Consider the following 21,465-nt stretch of genomic DNA (forward strand, 5'->3'; position numbering starts at 1 on the left):
AACATGATCATCTCACAAAATAACTAAAAAACATTTGTTCCATTAAAGAATGACTGTTACAGCTGTATCTTTTTCTCCCAGCAGAGCTGGAATGTAGATGCACTAGTGGACCCAGGTAGGCCACTGCTAAATCAGAACAGTACCAAAAGCTTCAGCACAAAACATATCCTCTGCAAGAGGTATAGGTTTAAAACTCAGAGACTTCAACACAGGATTAGAGATTCAGTTGGGAATTAATCTTGCTTTCACAAAAGTCAAACAAGTTAGAACCAGGGTAAAAACTCTGAGGTAGAAAATGATTCCAAATCTGGCTCTGGTTTCTGCCACATCTGAAGTTACGAGATTGAAAAAAGTAATTAGAAAAATTGGTCATGAGTTCCATATATTCTAATTCAAAGGTAACATACTTGTATTCCAAGGGGTGGATACTTTAAATTAAATTCCTTAAAGAGAAGTTTTAAAGTCCCCAGTTCAAAAGAGTACCAAATCTTCCATAAAAGTAACTCCAAATCTGCTACCACCTGACCCCTCACCTCAGCTCAAAACTAGTAAGAAATCTTTTTTAATACTAGCTTCTTGAGTAATTTCTTGCTCTTCAAGAATAGGCAGTGTCTAATTAGAATGCTTCTAAAATTCACGAAATGGCTGACAGTGGAAGGAGCCTCAGGGTCCATCTGCTCCCCCCTGCCCCAGCAGGGCCACCCCGAGCAGGGGGCCCAGGCCCGTGTCCAGGCAGCTTTGGGAGATCTCCAAGAAGGAGACTCCACAGCCTCTGTGGGCAACCTGTGCCAGGGCTCCGGCACCTGCACAGCACAGAAGTGCCTCCTGGTGCTCAGAGGGAGCCTCCTGTGCTCTGGTTTGTGCCCACTGCCTCTGGGCCTGGCCCTGGGCACCGCTGAGCAGAGCCTGGCTCCGTCCTCCGTGCACCCTGCCTTCAGGGGTTTGTAGGCATTGGTGAGATTCCCCTGAGCCTCCTCTTCTCCAGGCCGAGCAGGCCCAGCTCACTCAGCCTCTCCTCACAGGAGAGATGCTCTGGTCCCTCCATCATCATTGTGGCCTTATGTTGGACTCTGTCCAGTACGTCCAGGTCTGTCTCATACTGGGGGGCCCAGCACAGGACCCAGGACACCACGTGTGGCCTCACCAGTGCTGAGCAGAGGGGAAGGCTCACCTCCCTCCACCTGCGGGCAATACTTTGCCTAATGCAGCTGAGAACACCATAGTAAATGCTTCTTAACGGTGATTCGTTTTCCTTATCTCTACTCAAAACTTTCTACTTACTGATCTACATGACATGTTGCAGCATCTTATGTTTTGGAGCTGTTTATGTTTAGGGAGGTGTTTTAGGATAGAAGACAGCAGTGGGTAAATAAACAATTACCCATTACTGACATTTCAGTTTACACTACAGCTTTTTTTTTTTTTTAAATTGTTTTTAAATATCTGATTGTTGGAGCAGAACATACAGCTTTAAAATACATACTGGGGCAAAATTTCTAGGACTGTTTGGGGGCTTACAGATGGATGGGAATCTTTAACATCTGCCTAAACAAGCCTATAGGCTGAGTATGGGATTGAGATTGAAATATCTAACTATTTTTCTCATTATTTGCTTCTCAGTTTTACTACCTTGAAGATTTCCATGATTACTTTTCACCATCAGACACATTTCAAAGTGGAACAATAATTCTACCTAGTTAGAAACAACACACTGAGAAGAATTTGCTAAATCTTTATAAAAGTTTGAAGTACACAACTGAAAACTCTGGTTAAGATCTAAAATATCTTTGTAGACAAAAAATAATGTCAAGTTCTTTCCAAATGTTCATGTTTATGTTCAGTATCAGGAAATACATGCAAAACATATGAAAAATAAGGAACCTCATTATCTAGCAGTACAATTTTGACTTGCAGTGCAGGTAGGTAACAAGTTTTACTGTAACTATTTAAATGGCAACTGAGAAAAGCAAATTGTTTTCCTTAGGGGAAAGTAAATCCCTTCAATTTCATTTTTTTTCAGGCATATTGATGTTTTACTCATGCCAAATAATGTTTTTTAAATGTATTTTCCTTTAAAGTTGCTGCTTACATTGATTCAAAACAGGAGAGAACATTAGTTCTGTTGAAGTACAAATAGTAAGATGGCCCTCTCTGCTCGGAGTAGTACTGAAAAATACTGTTTCCTTACTTTTATCAACATAAAACTGCACTGAATAAGATGCCTCCACATGTACATTATCACGAGTGGAGCACACGTGGAAGGCAGCTGGAAGCCTGCCTTGCAGAAAGTTGGGAACTGCTTGCTATTAAAGCAAACCTGAATGAGTTTACCACAGTTTGGGGAAAAGAGATGGTTTCAATCTCAGCTTCTCCTGCAATCTGTACTCCTGAATGGGCATGATAGGTTAAAAAGAAAAAAAAAAAAAGTATTATCTCCATTAGTTGGCCTGGGAGGTTTTCAGAAGCCTTTCTCAGCATCATTAGTCATGTTTTAGGCCCCTCTAGTCAGCAGTTCTCCTGACTGAGAAGTTTCCTTCTTGATGCAAAATGAAGAGAGTCCAAGCAACATGGGAAGCTGTCTATTAAAAGAAGAAAGTTAAACTGTAATCCTCTGCCAGTCTCTGCAGCTCCTTGACTTGCTGCACCTTAACTCTTGTAAAAGCTAGGTACAGAAAGCCTTGTCCAATGCTCCAGGGCATAAGTGTGCTTGACTGGCACGAGGGGTGTCGGGGGGGGAAGAAATACAGTAACACGGGGATGGCAGATTTCATTTTGTGGGCAAACAAGGAACTTGCATCCATGGGATAGTCTCCTCCAGATGTAGAAAAGCAAGGAAATATCTTGTGATGCTTAATCAGGATTACCACTTAAGCATGAGGAAAGTAGATTTTCTGTGTTTCAAGCCTTAAACAGTTTCCACCTGCAAATGTACCCAGGGAATGTCCTGCACAAAGAGGAGATTATAGGCTTTTCAATCCAAATACATTTTTTTTCTGTTATACTTAGATTTGAGACAGATCCAAAGTGGGATTGCCTTCACACAGGTGTGAGTGTATAAGGATCTCAATCGATCCCTGTGTTTTACTCTTCCTATGTGTTTTCAGGATTCCCGAGTTTTCCAAAAATATATCCAAGATCATTTGTTGGGATGCATTTTTTATACAGCTGTCCCCAGCTTTGCTGGGCTATAGGTAAAGGTATCAAGTACTAGAAGAACTCTGCCTTTGACTTTAAAAAATGATTATCTTGTAGCTGTAAGCAAAAGGAGCAGCAGGGGATTACACTTACATTAAGCCTTGAAAACTTCACTTGACTTCTAGCACTGCTAATTTTCTATTTTGAAAAAAAAAATGATAAAATATTTCTATTTCTGCTTTTGTTTTTGCATTCGTAAAATAAAAAAATTCTCTTACTAACTTGACACCAGGTAAAATCTACTAAGGCTCGTGATATACCCAGATGCCAGGTACTGAAGGCCATAACCTTGCCTACACTGGTACACTTTCAGCTGTATTACTGTCCCTAGGAAGACCAGAGAAATTAATTGCCAACATTTTACTATGGTTATTTGGATTTCAAAATTAGCTGTAGACTAATATTTACTTAGAAGTGATACTTCCTCTCAATGCAGAGAAATCAAAAGCACCAGTTCTCCTTTTTAAGTAACTTTCCTCTTTAAAATGTATCATAGCACAAACAATGTGTGTGAAAAAGAGAACTAAGTCAGACTGTGCATTTTTGCTATTTACTGCTTATGTTGCCACTGTTTAGCACCTTCTATAGCTAAGGCAGAGCACTAGATTTCTTCTCCTTTTGACTTCAAGAGAAGACTACCATAATGATCCTTAAAAAGTGATACAGCTGCTATGCAGAATCACTTACCTACATACATGTGTCAGTTAAAGAGAATTCTTAAAACAAGAAGGGAAGCTGTCCACTGAATACACGCATTCATCTGTGAAGCAAAGAAATGAAATGCTGATGCCAATATACTACACAGCTTGAATCATTACAATCAGAAAGCACAGAAATTTGCTGAACAGACTTTTCAGTCCATGAAAAATTGTTCAACCAACAGTATGTTAGTGCTATGATAAGCCTGGAAAAAAAGGGTTCCCCCCCCAAAATGTGGTATTGAATCCAATTTATGGCCAGTGACACTAGCTGACTGGAAAACCAGAAACAACAGCTCACTCAACATTAAAGGTATTTTCAAGGAATTAAGTTAACACATAACGTAGTATCCACTGAAATCAATTGGGTCTTTGCGGCAACATCCACGAGCATTAGAGAATGCTGCCCTTAGTGAATGTCTACATATCAGCATCCCCCCTAACTTTGTTGCATTTTACAATGCTGGACTATGGAAACTTGCTTTGGGTGAATATTAGAATGGAGACTTCTGTTACCAATGTACTTTTTTTTTTGTCATGTGTACATAACCAGGATTTCCTAAGCAATTCTCTGTAAAAGTCCTTCGGCAACCTTCCACACTGATGCCTCTAGTATTACCCACCATGTTGCTTCCCAAACACTATGAAGAGCCTCAGTACTGCAGTATGAAGCCTGCAGATGAGATACATAGAGCCCAAGGTGACACACTAGAACACTGCTGGTCATACTGGCTATTTCCCCAGAATATATTTGTCTCAATTGAGGTTAGAAACTCAAAAGGAAGGGAATTTCCAGTCTAGCAAGTCTAAAAGATTAGGACTGCAAATATTTGTGATCATTCAAAATCTCCCAAACTTGACAAGCATTCTCAGAAAACTGATGGAGCAAGGCAGGCTGAACAAAAGAACTGTTAGATGACTGCTTGACAACATCCTAATTGACTTTACCTCTGAAAGGTATTCCTGAAGAAATGACCTTGTTTTTTAACTAGTCTGGGATACCCAATTTCGCTGCCAGTCTACCATAAACGTTCAGTGAAATTCCACTGCTTCCTGTAAAATATTAAAGTTAAAAAACTCATAGCCCTCACATTTTTAGCTTCACAGCATAAATAACAACAAATTTGCCAACCTGGCCTGTGCAGGCCAGATCTTTTGTGCAAAGAGGACACTGCTACCGCAAGGCTCTCTTCATGGAGAATTAAGCAGATATGTATGAAGACATTAAACTGTTTTCAGCAGCAAAGTATCATTTTTCCTACATCCTCTCTGTATTGAGAGGCAGACATCTAAATCAATAATTCCACCGCTTTCTACCTCACCTAAAATCACAGTGATTCATTACTTTCACTGGCACTAGAATGTGTGGAATTTCTCAGAACTGCAACAACTGAAAACTAAATTAACAAAAATTTGTTGGTGTTCAAAGCAAGCACTGCTCACTGACAAGCATGCTGTTATCCCACTACACGATTTTCACCAGCACGCTGGGCCTCTGTGATCTAAATTTCAACAGATTCTGTTCCTGTTCCAAACGATCTGTTCTACCTGGGAGGAGCTCCAGAGCTGATAGCAGAGGGGCTCTATAATTTTTCATGGACCTCTTCATGTCCTTAGACAAGGGACCAGCAAAGTTGAATGTGGGACTGTCCTAATGGGGTCATCAGTCTTAGATCCCTAATGGCTTGCTCACTTGTAGAACACCATAAAGTTGTACAGGAAGGGAATACAGTGCCAGGGAATGCACCACTCTAGGCTTTCTCAAGCAACAGTTTTCGTCCCATCTTCATGTAACACTGAGAAGCAGCTGACCTCTAGGTTTCAATACATAATTGTTTACAGTGCAAAGAACAGAGACATTTAGACAGACTTGTTGAGAAAGAATCAGAACTAGTTTATGGAAACAAATACAAAGGAGATTTTAGGTCATATTCTGAATTTATGAAAAAATATTGCAGTTACATTACATGACTGTCTAGTTTATGAAAAACTGTCCAGCTACTCTTTTAATTTGTGGTGTACCTGAGCATAGTTTTTCTTACTTTGGTAGTCTGTTTCAGTGACATTTCATTTGTTTTAAAAGCTACCTGATGTCTGTTCCTAGCTATATGACCCCACCTCTTGGACAAACACAGCAGACATGAATGAATTTCTTCCACTAATCCTGCCCACATATGCCCACTCAAGAAGGGTCAGCAGAGCTTTCCACACTTGCCTTGCAGAAACAGTTACATGGTGGGAAACATTCCTGAAATGATTTGTACTTATTCTTTGGAAAATGTTACAGAACTATCTTGTTTTCCACTGAAGCATAGTTGCTGAGGGTTTCATCACAATTAACTGCACAAGTCCCATTGAAATATGTTGCTTTCACCTGGGAGAGAAGAGGCGGAGAGAAAGCAAGAAGTTTCAGCAAACTACCAACAAAAATTTCCATAGCCGCAGCATGCCCACAACAGTTAGCAAGGAGAAATTGTGACACTTCTCAGGGTGCGGAAGCCATCACTGTATATGCAGAGGTACCTTCCCTGCTAGTCTTGGGAAAAGAAGATAACACTTGTCACATGCAGGAAAAGATAATACCTTAAAGAAAAGGCATTTCACCAGAAAGCCATGGATGGAGTGTGAAGGGTTTTCAGCAGCAGTTGTCTGCAGCTGCATGCTCTGCAAGCACGCCGTGAGCACCAGGACCTGCAGCAGCGTCCAGCTGCTCCCTGGCCTACAGACTGAGGGAGAGACAGCAAGGAGGTCTTACTCCCTCTCTCGACTTTCAGGAGGTCTGCAAGTGTCATGTAAATGCGCAGATCTATTGCCCATAGTTTTAAGACAGGCAGGGCGCACCAGCATTCATCTTGTTAAAGAACTCTGTCATTTATCTATAGCTGAGAGTAATTACAAAAACTGATGAAAGAGGGGAAAAAAAAAGTATATCCTGTATAAATGTAAATATGTAAAAAGAAATGTATATCCATCACTTGGACTTCACATAATTAGTCCAGTACACTGGAGCACTGGAGCATGTGACAAAAATTGTAATTCCCCTAAAATAAATAAATTCCACTAAAATAAAATAGAGCAAGAATGGGAAACAGAATACAAATGCAAACCGAAACCAACAAGGAAAAGGACGTGTGCAAAACCACAGCTCTGTGTCAAGTTTCAGAATGACGGAGAAGAGAAATCTGGGCAAAAACACTACACTGACAGTTGAAGAAATAATGTATTTTAGGGGCTTCCCTGCAGCATTTCTGCACACGGTAGACACAAAAGATACTAAAATACGCATCAGTCACAGTAGCTCTATCTTTAGTCACTTGCATAAACTTGCCTTTACCATGACTTTTATTTCGGTAGCTGTGCAGTTTTTCTTGCAACTGCAGCCAGCAATTGTGATGATTGTAGGCACGGTCACACAGCCTTCTAAAGGAGCGTTGGGATCCATGTTTCTGCAGCCCTGTAATGGGATCTTAGGGCTGCTCAGCTGCGGGGACAGGGAGCTTTCAAATCCTTCTGTTAAAGCTGTTTTACCATGCACAAACGATGAAACCAGTTAGTGCATTCTGAGAAACAACCAGGTTTGGGTTCTTGCCCTTCTTCCAAGGTTTATTTCAATACCTTTATTTGGTGTTTATTTACAGATTCTTTTTTTTTTTTTTTTTTTGGATCATGAATTCAAGCACATCCACAGGAGGGACAGATGCTTCAGCCTCCAGTTTGAGAGTCATGCAGAACAGTTTTCATGAGAACAGCCTTAAGCTTCCTCTTCTCCCAAGCCAGGAGGCTGAGGTTTGGAACCTTTCATGTGGCAGAAGGAACTGGGGTCTCTTCCTAAGCACAGATTCCATTGAAAAAGAGACTCATAGGCCACTTAAAAGACAGACATGTACTGTGCTTTCGGTTCGGCCAAAAGAGATTAGACCCTGACCCTCAGGAGAGGTCCAGAGCTGTGTACTGTGTATGGGGCAAGTTATCTACAGTGGCATCTGGTGCATCTTAAAAAGAACGTGCAAGTCAATGTGCTGGACCCTGTTCCGAGATGCTTCACGTTTCTGAGGCTTATATTCGGGATCCAGATTCCTGAAAAAAGCAACAATCCTGAGTACCTATACGTCTTCATATGATTTAGGCCTATAGGAACAGTACGGATTCCTCAGACACCTTTTCAAGTTCTCTGTGATTGAGTACAAGGAATTTCAGGGAGCTGAAGGTATTCGGTGAACCAGAAAAAAAAAAAAGTATTAACAAATTAAGGAAATATGCTATTGAATAGAAATGCTACAGAGGTAGGTACCAGTTTGCTTCACAGAAATCTTTATGTCAAAAGAATTAAGAACTGTAAATACAGGTTTTCCTTTCACTGCATCAGATTAGGAACCCTTTTTTATTTATTTTTTTGTGTGTTTTGTCTAAGTATTCTACTTTTTCCTGAGAATTTTGAAATTGCCTTTATTCCCTTGTACCCTCCTGTCAAAGATACCAATTTAGAATAAATAAGAACAAATGCAAGCAGACATAGCAAAAACCACTTAACCACAGTGTCTACAACAAAAGATGAAGTAGACTTTGCCACTGAAAGCTGTGGTTGAAGAACAAGGTCCAACATGGGCCTCAGGGATCTGAACAGAACTATCAGATATTGCTATCAGCAAGGAGAAAAAAAATGAGCTAACGAATAAGCACCTTACAGCTTTTATAAGTAACTTCACCTTTTACAGAGAAAGCAGTAAAAGCAACAATACTCAGTCATTTTTTCTACTAACCTTCTGTTGAACTAAGTTTCTCAACTCTTTGATTACCTTTAGGGACTTTTTTTTTAAATAGGTTTAGATTATTTTTACTCAGCAAGCCTACAGATGACTAGCTCAAGTCAGCAGAAGTGTTGGATGCTTCTGTGAGTATGTACAGGCCTTCTACGTTTATATAGGGAACGAATCCAATCCCTGCTTACTGCAATGGATCTGTGAAGTCACATTAAACTTTTGATAGTTCCTTATTTCTGCAGTTCCCAAACTGAAAAGTGAAATGATTTGCAGAAGTAACAAGTACCAGGAACTACAGCTGAGAATGTCTGAAGGTTTGAGTGTATCAAGGGATGTATAAAGCTAAGCACGCTAAAAAGTCTGCATCCCAAGCACTGGGGAGCAATGCACCATGACCTGGAAGACAGCTCATGTTTTTGCTTTGTTATGCCTTTGTTTTTGCTCTATTTAATACTATTGAACTATTTAATAAAAACGTATTTTATTTTTTTTTCTTTCCCCTCACTGAAAGGAATATAGACACTCTTATCCGTTTTAGAAATAAAACAAGTAGCTATACCCCTTGAGATACTCAAAAATTATTTTTCATCTCTTTAGTCATAATTGACTTAAAGATCAATACACCAATACAGTTTTTTTTGTTTTTGTTTTTGTTTTTTAACATCCATTTATATTTAGAGCCTAAATCTCTTCTGCTTTTCTGTTTTGACATGTATTTCAGTTACGCAGTTCTCACTGATCAGGTACTGATGGCAGAAATTAATCTCTACTCTGAGTACATTGCTAGGTATCACCCAACTGAAAGACACTATTCTGATCCGTCATGCAACTTCTGTGTTTTCTCTTCTATTAATACAGAACTACCAGTTACAACAATTAAGGTACATACAGCCAAAAAATTCCACAGAAATTGGTGTGGGGCCAAAACAGGAAATAGCCTTTTACAAATTAATTGAAAGACAACACTATTAGAAATTTATCTGTTTAATATTTTCTGTAATTTGTCCCATCTCCTTAAAATTTAAGCATTTTATGGAACCCCATCAAAGCCCATAGGTGTATCTAATGCAAGTGAGCTAAAAGGTATTATTGAATTAACAATATTTCCAAGTATTCTGTTCCTTTGAATATAAAACTGTAACTGAGATACTTAAACCAGAGCAACTATGATTGAGACATTCAAAATATCCTTGGTACAGTTTAAAGGGCAAGTCTCTGAAACCATGCCAGTGTAGATTCCAGGAAATATGCCAAAGAGAAAGAGAAAATCAGCTGACTTCTGTTAACTGAGTCAACAAAGCACTTAGAAGATGTTCTATTTATTGTACGTGAAAGGAGTTGAAACAGTGAGGGAGATGCATAGCAGTTGTATAGCACTGATAATGCTCTACAATAGGAACGCAATTATTTGTCCTGGGGTGACGAGTGTCCATAGATTAAAGGCAAGTGCACAGAAATGACTGACAGTTTTGAAATATTTTATGCTATAGATCTTAGCAATTAGGTGAATTCTTAATATATTTCAAAAGTGGTCAAGGTTTTCCCGTATAAAAACCTGTCTCCCCTCAAAACCAAACCACAATTCTTAATTTAGTGTAACCAGATCTTCAATGTGTGTATTTGAGGATTTATGTTACCTTTACTGTATTACTAATATTTCCACAGTTCAAATCATTTGTATTTTAATAAAAATCACTGTAAAATGTTGGGAATAGGATAGTTTCTCCTGTGAAATACTAGAAAACACAGAAAACTTCTAATGAACAATGTTTTTCTAATAATTCCCACATGAATTCCTTTACAACTGTATTCTGCTGACCAGTTCTAAACCTGAAGAACTGATTTGACCAAGGATTCTTTCTAGATGCTAATTTACTTTAAAAGAAAATGATAACACATACTACACCTTCAATAATCACAGAATGTAATTTAACAGAGCTTTCCAGAGAATACCGCTAATACTGAATTAGTATTGGCTAGAATACTGAATTGGCTAGAATAGAATAGAACTAGAAATGCAAATACTGAATACCTGTAACTGCAGTTCCGGAGCTGCTTCTGAGTTAGAAGCTGGCTCTGTTTAAGTTGCTGCTAATTCTCATAAAACCACATTCTCATAAACCATAGTGCCTGTTGGTACAGTAAGTGAACTATGTGTCAACTTCAGGTATGTACAGAATTATTTAATAACTGTATCTCATGACAGATCTCAAAGAGATTAACTCTCTCTTCTTTGGGAATGGACACCTACCTAAATATTTTAATGTTGCAGGCTATCCGCCCAGTTACAGACTGCCCAAGTTTTTTAGTACGAGTCTGGTGTACTTACTGACACACTGTAAAGTGTTGTTTTAAGGCTACCAAGGTCAAAATATACCTACCACCATATGAACATCATTGCTTATAAAATACACCTTTCCCCCCTATAATTTGTGTTAATTGCATATCCTACTGAAAACAGCTCTGGCAGATTTTCTGATGCATTATGTATAGTCTTGCTCTAATAATAGTACTTACACAGAACTACTTTGCAATTAATATTTTTAAATGTTCACTTTGGCAGCTTCTGTACTTACTAAAAATATACACTGTTTCGGTTAGATATTTCAGAGAAGCCTACTACACTGTCATTTGCAGGCTTACGTAACGCTAGTGAGATCTACAAATGACTGATGTAGCAGCTCTTCCTTGGTCCTTCACTTCACACGTTCCTGCCCGAGTTGTTTCCTTGATGCCTCACTTCACCGTGCTACTTCCCCCAGTTATCGACCTTCCCGAACGCTTCCCGCTGCCGCTATCGCTGTCTCCTTCCACTTGTCCTTTACCGCTGCGCCATCCACCTGCAATTCAAAGCACATCCCGCAGTTCTTCCCTAACCTTTTACCAAAGGCCGAGCCCCCCGTTACGCTGGCGGTGCCCACAGCACCCTCATCTCCCAGGCCCACCTCCCCGGCGGCGCGGCCACGCCGCTGCCCGGGGAAGGGGCGGCAGCCCCGGGCCCCTCCAGGGGTGTCCGTGCGGGACTGCGGGCGGCTCCCCAGGCTCCAGCCCAACCTCTGGGCCCCGAGCAGGCCGCGGCCGGGCCCTTTTCCTTGAACCCCCCCGCCCGGAGGATGAAGCAGGCGGGGGCGGCGCGGCCCGGTCGCCCCTCGCCGCTGCCGGGCGCGCTGTGGGGGTCCCCGCCACAGGTGCTGGGCGACGACACCGAGGACGTGTCGCTGGACTTGGGCGGCGAGGAGGAGCTGGCGCTGCGGAAAGCCCAAGTCAGGTAACGGCGGGGGACCGGAACGGCCCCTTCCCGGGGTGGGGGGGGCGCGTGAGCCAGCACCCGAGCGCCGGGCGGGGAGGCCCGAGGCCTGAGGGGGCCGGCCCGGCCCATGGCAGCCGCCTTCTGCTCGGGGCCGGGCAGCCGCCACGCTGGGGGGCGGCAGGAAGGCTCCCTCGTCCCCGGCAGTGAGCTCTGGGACTGCGCTGTGCGCCCCGCTGAGCGGGAGCAGTTGTTTTGGGTGGAAGCAGCAGCTCTTCCCACCAAGGGACGGTGATGCCTGGAATATGACATGTCTGTAGCTCTTACCTGGGAAAGACACAGAGCCCCAACACCCTCGGGGTGAGCTGCCTGCAGCTGGGGACCCCACTTTTGTCCCATACAGAGCTTCAGAAGGATGTCCCCCCAAAGGCTGTTGAGAAGACAGGTGCGTGCCACAGGCATATCATAGAATGGCTCGGGTTGGAAGGGACCTTACAGATCACCTAACTCCAACCCCCTGCCATGGGCAGGGATGCCACCCACTAGATCAGGTTGGCCAAGGCCCCATCCAGCCTGGCCTTGAACACCTTCAGGGATGGGGCACCCACAACTTGCCTGGGCAACCTGTTCGAGTGCCTCACCACCCTTACAGTGAAGAATCTCCTCCTAATGTCTAGTCTAAACCTATCCTTTTTTAGTTTAAGACCAATATACGTCATATGTACACATCACTACTGCACATGATCAGCTGAAATTTCTATTACTCCCTCCCCTTCTACCTTACCCCAGATCACTGCGGTCCATTACAACATTAATATTCTTGCATGCATAAACAAAGTAAAATAAGAGCTGTTAAGAGTGGACATCTTATCTGAGGTACACAACCAGCTGTGCAGCTTCACAGTACAATCACTCAGTTTTACCAGTGTCTGCTGAAGCCTTTCAGCCCTTCCACTGTGTTGGACTTCGCAGCAGGGCGCCTGCTTGATGAACCAGCCACAGTTAACATGGCCAGAACCGCTTTGTTTTCAGTGCATTAGCGGCAGCCCAGAGTTTAGATGCAGGTTTGTGTTTTGATTTGTGTTGTGGTGCAGACTTGGAGCACATGAACGAATGAGACTAAACTGGAAAACTCCAGGGCATCTTGCACGCACCAGCCACAGGTTCAGTCAGTGGGACCAGCCTAGAGCCAGCATGAAGTGAAACTGCGCTGAAGCATTTGTCTGAGGTCCTGAGGTCCACAGCACCGTTTCCTTGGCTGCTGAGATCTGTTCTACAAGCTCAGTAAAGTGTTTAGGGTTGTAATAACTGCAGGCCTCTTGCTCGCAGACTTTCTCAGTAAACAGTCTTCAAAGTCTGACATCAGAACAGATTCATTCTGTAATTCATCAGTATTCAACAGTAATTCATCATCTGACTTCCAAAATAAAGCACTGCGACTTCTCCAAATAGCTTTTATTGCTAAAACATACCATTCATGCAACTCTTGTGTCCTGTTTGAGATAGCAAAGTCGTGTCTGGGTTTGAGAGTTCACAGGACTCCCTCCGTTCCCCCCACCCACCCATCTGCTTGGGTCAGATAAAGCTCCTTTCACTTCAAATGTCACATGTTTAGTTTTTAAGTCAGAAGTAGTTTTTGGAAAGTTTGAGGTTAGTGTGGGCATGATCAGGAAGGAGTAAATGTAAACTTCAGCTGGGTGTCGTTCTTGCCTGCCCAGGCAAGCACATTTACTACTATGAGCACAACATTTCCATTATAGACTAGTTAATTTCTAGAATAGGCACACAGGAATAACATTCCAATAAATATATAAACATTAATTCTAATTTAAACGTAATTATATTTCAATTTTATGAAGAATTATAATTATTGTATATATGCATCATTTTTAATTATACATAATAAATAGAATTGTTAAAATTAATTGTGGCTTGGGCCATACTATTAATTGTTTAAAGATGTAGGGGGGCATCACTGATGGAAAAATTATTTGGAAAACAGATTTTATTCATTCCAGTTTTAAAGGAAGAAGTTACTTAAATGGAATGTCCATTTAATTAATCTGGTTAATTGTCATTTTAAACTAATTTACAGAAACAACTGTACAGTACAAGCTTTTGTACCTGGCATGTTACAATTTACTGCGCTTATTGCAGCTTTCCTCAAAACCTGTGTCTTACTGTACAGGCCAAAATTCAGTTCTGTATAGTTCTTGTTCCAAAGTTTCCCTTTATTTCATAATAGACAGAATTGTTTGATAAGGAAAGCACAAATATCTAAAAAAGTTAATGGACATTCATTCAAAAGAACTGTAAACTTCCTTAATTGTACTTCCTCTGTGAAAGGACACGTTCTCAGTCATTGCATACTAAGATTCATTTTGTCTTATGCTATATCTTTTGTTTTGATTTTTTTTTTAAACTTCAGAGTTCCCATTCCTGTTTTCAAAATACTTCTGAAAGGCATGAGATCTGTCTCAATTCTACACTGATTTCATGAAATACGGAGTTCGGAGTGCAGTGGTGAATGCAACCACTAGATTCCTTCATGCAGTACCAAAGAAATGGATGAAGGAATGCAGATTTTGTGCCATCTTGGAGGAAGTTTTATCGTGAACAACACATCTTTTAGCTGTTGATTGGAGATTGGTTATTAGAAGAATTATCACTTCGGTAATACATCAACATATGAAATAACAGCAGATACAAATGGAGATACCGTTACAGACTAGAACTAGTTGTGTTATACTGCATTGTTAGCAAGCATAAAACTTCCCTTCTTGTCCCATAACTTCCTAAGCGCTCTCTGTTGTTTTTCCAGGCACCCACTGGCCACCTTTTTCCACCTGTTTTTCCGAGTGAGTGCTATTATTACCTACTTGTTCTGTGACTGGTTCAGCAACAGCTTTGTTGCCTGTTTTGTCACTATTCTCCTCCTTCTATCCTTTGACTTCTGGTCAGTTAAGGTAAGATGACCCTGAACAGTAATTACCTTTGAAAGTATTATGTGCCATTAAATGAAAATGATAAGGAAGATGTGTACTGAAGAGTGACAAAAACACTGATCTGTAGATCTATTAAACGTGTCTGACACATTTTATTGAAGACTTTTACATATCTTTAGTCAGTGATATAAATTATACATGGTGAGCAAGTTGCCTTGCCATAGGCAGATTTGTCTGTATACTTTCCCTCTTAGAAAAAATAAATTAACACTAGCTTTCATAATGGATGCCCAAGGATGCCCAAAGCTGCAATTCTGTGCCTCGCTGCCAGCGGGCAGGAGCTGCGTGATGCTGCCGGGAGCCCAGCTGAAGCAGCAGTGCCCTCACCATGGGCAGGCAGCTTGGTCAGGCCAGCCTTGAATCCCCAGGGGTTCAAAACAGAACGATGCTTCTGCACTGAAGTGAAGCACTTATTTCTCGGGCATCCTGAAAAATTATAGTATTCATCCAGACACAAAAATATTGTCTTAATTTGCTTGATTCCAAACTTGCTTATAATTAATCTTTCATTTTCCCTAAATGGTTTTGTTTGGTGTTCTCCTCTCTTACTAAGAATTTATCAGAGGCTTCTCCAAGATACTGACTTTGAAAGGGCACATCCTATAATTTCTTACCTAAATCAATGTTACTGCGCTACTTATCACATGAGGAGAGCAGGCCTCTGATTTCTATTAACTCATCCATCGTTAGTGACTGTTGTGCACAAGTTGACATAGCTTTTAGAACTAAATTTACTATTTGATAAAATTATTATTTTTTTAAAGGCATTTGTCTTAGTTTTAAATGTTGTCTGACAAGTGAATTGTGCACCTGGTTAATGCAAATAACTGTGTCACTAGAATGTGACAGGAAGACTCCTGGTTGGTTTACGTTGGTGGAACCAGATTGATGAAGACGGAAAAAGCCACTGGGTATTTGAAGCAAGAAGGGTAAGAATGATAACAAAAATAGGTTCAGGACAAACAAGAGTGCGTATGAAAGCTTGTAAAGCCCATACTAATTCCAATAAAGGAACAAAAAGTAACTGTTACAAAAATGCTCAATGTCTAGTTTCTTTAGAAGATAAAGCAAGTATTCAGCTGCAAGCACACCAGGTTGTCAGTTCCTGGAAATACTCAGCAGAAGTCTTGCAACTCATATCATACTCATCAGCAGAATAAATATTCATATCGTGGTTCTATATATGACATTTCTGGTAGTTCTATTTTAATTTCAAGTGAGAACACCTTGTAATAAGCACATCTTCCCTTAGTTAATTACAAAAGCGAATTCTCTTCAGGAAAGAGCTAGGTTGAAAGCAGGGCTGAATAGTTCAAATTCAGTTTTTAAAAGTTTTTTTTTTAAGTTTTATTCATGCTCAGGGAATATGCTGGGCTGTAGTACCTGGATCACAGAGCATTCCAACACTGCTAGTCCTTGCCCAACACCCTGAGCAAAAAAAGACAAACAAAAACCCAACTACCAAATGGCATTTGGCAGTGCCTCCAGGGTCAAGATTAAACAGTTTTCATGTTGGTTTCCTAACATTGTCCAAAATCCCATTGAGGCAAGAGGCTTGTAGAACAGCACCTGAAGTGCTGCTGACTGGGACATCCCTTTCTCACAGACCCAGCTGTGCACACACCCCAGGTGCAGAGCCCAGCATAAAACACTGAAGGTGCAGGTCTGGAGCCCTGCCGCAGCCCAGCAGGCAGCGTGGCTGCATGCCAGTAAGAAGCTAAGAGATGCCAGCTTTCTGCCTGTAAGCCACGTGAAATTGGGAATACAGGAAGGTCTGCAGGAAAGCAGAGAAGCTAGAAGACCTCCAGAGTATCTTAGTTTTGTTGATCTGTGGCAGTAAGAAAGAACTTTCTTAGATCTTAAAAGCAAGGGTGTTCATGAGATGACCTCCTGACTGCAATATTACCGTAAAATGAGTAAGCATGTTCCCTAGTTCGCTTATTGCAGTTTGCTAATTCCAGCCTAAAAGTGCAAAGTCAACTCACTTGTATGGGCTCAAGCCTTCCAAAACTTGTAGCAAATAGTTTGATAAACATGAAAATCATAGTACAGCATGTAATTAGGGTGGACTGTACTTCGGTCATGGCTTGTCCGTAACTGCTTTATCATTTACAAGTCCCGGAATACGCACAATCATCTTACTTTCCAGAGTCCCCACCTCCCTTCCCAGTCCTCCGGCAGCTTTTTGAAATCTCTTCCTCTAGGGAGTGGATTTGCTTGGAAATACTCCAAGTCACCAATAACAAGCAGCCAATTCCTGGTGCACTGCTACTGGGACAGAAGTTCCACCTAGAATTTTTTTTTTTTCTTTTTTAGGGGGCTGCAGCGTTTTGTAATCTTGCCCATCAAGTTAATTAGTTCTTTTAGGTGTGGAGTTCTTAGGTGCACTGAGATTTTTATTCCCCTGCATAGTTCTTGCTAATACCCTGCGGGGTAATTTGTCAGTTCTGGATACAGGTGATGAAGCTCTTTTACTGACTCAGAACATCTTTCTTTTTCTGTAATTGTGAAGGCACAGACCAACATTATTCTCTGGCTCTCTCCAACATCACTGGTTTAGAGTGTATTTTGAAAAATTAGATACTTGCTAATTAATGCATCTTCCAGGATTTTCTTTGGTGCAATAGAGTAGCTTAACCACGTTTGCTGGATACCACCATCTGTCTAACATGGGATGGATGGATGAATCTTATTTTCACAGGGAGAACTCTAGGTACTGAACTAAGAGTCTTCTCAGTTTTCAAACTCCACGGAGTTTTCCTTTCCTGCTGAGAAGCTCGTATTTCAGAAGGTAGCACTGGTGATGGTTGAGTGGCCTGATGTTTGGTGTGTGATTTTGAATTCTGTTCTCCCAGGAAGGATCAAAACCTTCTGAGCAAATCTTTGCTTAGTTTCTCCTAAGTGCTTGGAGCTAACAGTGATCCTTTTGAGTTGTGCTGACTAGAAGACATCCACAACCTTTTTTTTTTTTTTTCAGCCTGCCTTGAGGCTTTTGCTCTCCGTGAAGAACGCAAATAGAGCACCTTGAATGATGCCCCCTTCAGAGAGGTGCCAGCAGTTGCTGTGCTGCCCAACAGTAGTGTTAGGCATTTTGAAGCTACATGTCTTAATTTATCAAATATCAATGGACTTCATAAGCAAGACTGAACTATTAGTTTACATAATATAAAACTAAGCATCACACCAGGTTTAAATTAAGCTATGTGTGTTTTTATAAAATGTGTAGAAATGGACACTTTTATGAGAATTTCATTGTCTGAACTGGAACCAACTGATCAGTCCTGGGTGGATCTTTAAAGTTTGCTTGTTAGCACTTGGAATAGATACTCATTGCTACATTAGATATTATAGTTTTTTTTCTGATACTACAGTGATTTTTTTCCCAATGCTTTTGACTTGTGATCATGGCACAAGTCACAAAACTACTCCTCAGACTGCAAAATACTCACGCTGAAGTTCAGCTTGTAACACTGTCTTCTGTTTCACACTTCTCTGAGCCCTTGGTAAAGTTTGAATCTAATATCAACTTTAACTTGGTCTTTCTGAAGTTTAAAAGTAATGGTTAGCATATAGAACTTTTGACTATAAAATACTATTAATCTGTAGCATTAGTGGCAACTACCTTTGACAAAAGGAATAGATTATCTCATTTAAGTGAGAACAGGAAAAAGAAAACAGTGCATTTTGAAAAGAAAATACTATCATGTACAGTAGGGCAGCGGGCAGAAAATTTGGCATCAGTGACTTCTCTTCCTATTGAAACCACCCTGTCTGTATGCATGTAATAAATGAAATTTGGGTAAACAAGTAGATTTGTCCATTCCTCCTCCTCCACTGATTTGTTACTTATTATGGGTTTTGTCTTTGTGATTAAAAGTTTCAGTAATTTTCTTGCTAGGTGTCTACGCCAGCTGCCTCAACTGAAGCTGAAGCTCGAATCTTTTGGCTTGGCCTCATTATCTGTCCAGTCATTTGGATTGTATTTTTCTTCAGCACCTTGTTTTCCCTGAAGCTGAAATGGCTGGTAAGTCTGGCATTACTGAATGAGCTACAGCTGACAAGTAATGTTAATTGAGGGAAAACCCAGATCTGTAGTTTTGCAACAATCTTTACCAAAATCTCCAACATTACAAAATTCCCCCAACAGCTTCAAGGAGTCAGAGTTTTCTGCAGCCCTGCATTCCAGAATGGATCATTTTTAGCCTCACTTTTACTAGGTTATCAGCTGTCAGCTACTTCATTTATCTCCAGTAAAGCATCTTAGGTAGTTGACAGAATTGCCGCCTCATTTTTAACTGTAGCATCTTACTTTTCTCCAACTTCTTTATTGCCATCAAAGGAAACTAGTAGGAGAGAACAAAAAGTGAACCAGAAGTGCTGGCTTTCAGGTTTTCACAGCTCCTCGGGACTTGAATGTTATTAACTCTTAAAAGTAAGGATTTTAGATTTCTGGTACCATTCCCTTTTGAAAGAACCAGTATCACAGCACTTAAAAATCTTGATAAATTGAGATATAACTATATAGTTTATAATTATTGTATTTATAAGTCATCTATTCTACGAAGGAAAAGCAAAACATTACACATTTTCCTAAATAGAAATTGTACCCCATATATTGCATTATGCTGATGCTTTGTCTATGAAATCTTTGTTTTCCTCTCTAAACTTTTCTATTGTGCTTGCATAATCACCATAGAATACATTTCGTCAAGTTCTGAACTGTGCAAAGTACAATTTTATTATTAATTTTTTAAAGATATAAAGCATCTTGCATACCTGCTGCTACAGAACAAATAATAGCCGAGATTACATTTTGTTAGTAAATGAAACAGGAAATTCAGATAACGGGTATGAATCTATTGCAAATCATTAACTGCTTTCTAATGCCCCAAATGGCATAACTATACAAACAATAGTTAAAAATTAAACCAGCTGTCTTCCTTCATAGCTCCACCTTTAGTTTTGAAAAACAGATTGTTTGCTAAGCAAAGAGCTAGCTGGAGAAGGAACCTGAGCTAGCGCAGAAGATGCAGGTTGTTCAGGTGCTTGTAAAACCATGTTACCTGAATGAAAATTTGATAGCTTCCAGGAAATTAAGACATTATTTTATCAGTTAATTAATTGGCTTTTGCCTGCTGCTAAGCCTCTAGCACCACGAAAGGACCTACTCATTTACACTGCCTGCTAACGATGGATATTGATTCACATCTATTGATGCTATTTGTAAATCTGCAAGTTATAGGATCTTACTTGTGTGTAGTAAGGCATTTGGCAGCTAAACGTGTCTGCAGGCCTGCTGTGTGTTTGGATGTGAAGCTCTTAGATACGATCAGGTTTAAAAGATGAAATGATTATGCAATTGGTCAAATAGGTGCTTTTTTGGATAGGTGCTCTTCGGAAAGTAATGAAGTTTTTCAAAATGCAGAATGACCTGAGCCAGGAAAAAAAAAAAAAGTTTTGATAAAAAAGGCATTTTGCAGAAAGGGACTACAATGTTTAGTACGGTTGGATCTCTTTTAAGGTCTTTCATTATTTGAAGGGATATTCCTTTCTTATAGCATGTATGTATAGAGTATACATACGTATATGTGCACGCGTATATATTCTATGCATAGTCTACATATATGGCAGTATATTTGTCCCAGCCAATCTTTTGTTTGTCCACAGGCTCTCGTGATAGCTGGGATCTCTCTTCAAACTGCTAATTTATATGGATACATCCACTGCAAATTAGGGGGACAAAAAAGCATCAGCAGAATAACTTCAAGGTTTTTTGTCACAGCAGATGTTCCCAAGAGTAAGTACCAAGCTGGACCATCAGCTACAAACCACGAGGTATCAAATGCTGACCTGCCTCACGCTGTTGGTTTTGGCTTTTCCTGGTATTAGTTCCTAATGTAGCTTCTGACAGGGCTACCTTGATTCTCCAATAAGCCATTCTTGTGCACTCTCGCAGAGGGGCTGTACCCCATGGCAGTCTGCTCTGTATTCAGGAGCCTTGCTGAAGCTTCACAACTGAGCTGCTTGCAAGGCCCATGAAGAATTTCCTCTAAGTTAAACTTTCAGTATGATGCCTTCTGAGGCATTGTAATGCCTAGGCACAGCTGGAAGAACAGTCTTAAACCCTGAGGCTTCCACCAGCCTTTTCCCTGTTTATGATTCCTACATACTGGGCTATGGTGACACGTGCCTTTCCTGTGTTCATTCTGTAGGACAGACAAGAATTTCAGACGACTGCATTGAAGAACATGGAAAGACAGGCACTAGATAGTCATTTAAGGAAATAATAAAAAGACAACTGGTAAAAATACTGATTTATGAAATCTGTTTTTCATATTAAGTTACTGAAGTGAAGCTCTTCTAGAATTATACCTGCATGAAATAATGATTTTGTCATTTGTGTCTTCAGACTGAAAGGTTTATAGCCTTTGGTAAAGACTCTACTTACTTCAAATTAAGACTTTCACCAAAAGGCAGTTTGCACAGGCATGAGAACAGTGCTTGTGGTTTATACAGAACTTTTATGAGCAGACATGTCCTTGAGAAAAAACTGTGAACTA

The 21,465-nt window shown here is 40.5% G+C and overlaps 1 protein-coding gene and 1 long non-coding RNA gene across 3 annotated transcripts; one reads left to right on the top strand and one right to left on the bottom strand.

Annotated features, from left to right (window-relative positions):
- Positions 1-9,956: 9,956 nt before the first annotated feature.
- Positions 9,957-11,716, bottom strand: LOC121078455. The gene is made up of 2 exons (XR_005824573.1): positions 11,599-11,716; positions 9,957-11,493 (listed from the first exon to the last, which is right to left on the bottom strand). It is a non-coding gene; the product is annotated as an uncharacterized LOC121078455 (long non-coding RNA).
- TVP23A (trans-golgi network vesicle protein 23 homolog A) lies at positions 11,597-21,212 on the top strand. 2 transcript variants are annotated; one of them, XM_040574678.1, is made up of 6 exons: positions 11,597-11,921; positions 14,722-14,758; positions 15,745-15,834; positions 18,804-18,929; positions 20,573-20,702; positions 21,118-21,212. In XM_040574678.1, exons 1-6 carry the CDS (start codon positions 11,767-11,769, stop codon positions 21,174-21,176), a joined length of 597 nt encoding a protein of 198 aa, XP_040430612.1. In that variant the 5' UTR covers positions 11,597-11,766; the 3' UTR covers positions 21,177-21,212. The 2 variants fall into 2 exon arrangements, with proteins under 2 accessions (XP_040430612.1, XP_040430613.1); XM_040574679.1 differs by having other exon boundaries at positions 11,720-11,921; positions 14,722-14,866.
- Positions 21,213-21,465: the final 253 nt, after the last annotated feature.

This window comes from Cygnus olor, chromosome 15 (genome assembly GCF_009769625.2).
Source record: "Cygnus olor isolate bCygOlo1 chromosome 15, bCygOlo1.pri.v2, whole genome shotgun sequence".
In the NCBI taxonomy this organism is placed as follows: domain Eukaryota; kingdom Metazoa; phylum Chordata; class Aves; order Anseriformes; family Anatidae; genus Cygnus; species Cygnus olor.

Bases quoted from the DNA above. Each gene is read 5' to 3' on its own strand.
- TVP23A (XM_040574679.1), top strand. From the start codon at position 11,767: ATGAAGCAGGCGGGGGCGGCGCGGCCCGGTCGCCCCTCGCCGCTGCCG. The intron at 14,867-15,744 runs GTAAGATGACCC...CTGTGTCACTAG, and splicing joins TTGACTTCTGGTCAGTTAAG to AATGTGACAGGAAGACTCCT. The intron at 18,930-20,572 runs GTAAGTCTGGCA...GTTTGTCCACAG, and splicing joins CCCTGAAGCTGAAATGGCTG to GCTCTCGTGATAGCTGGGAT.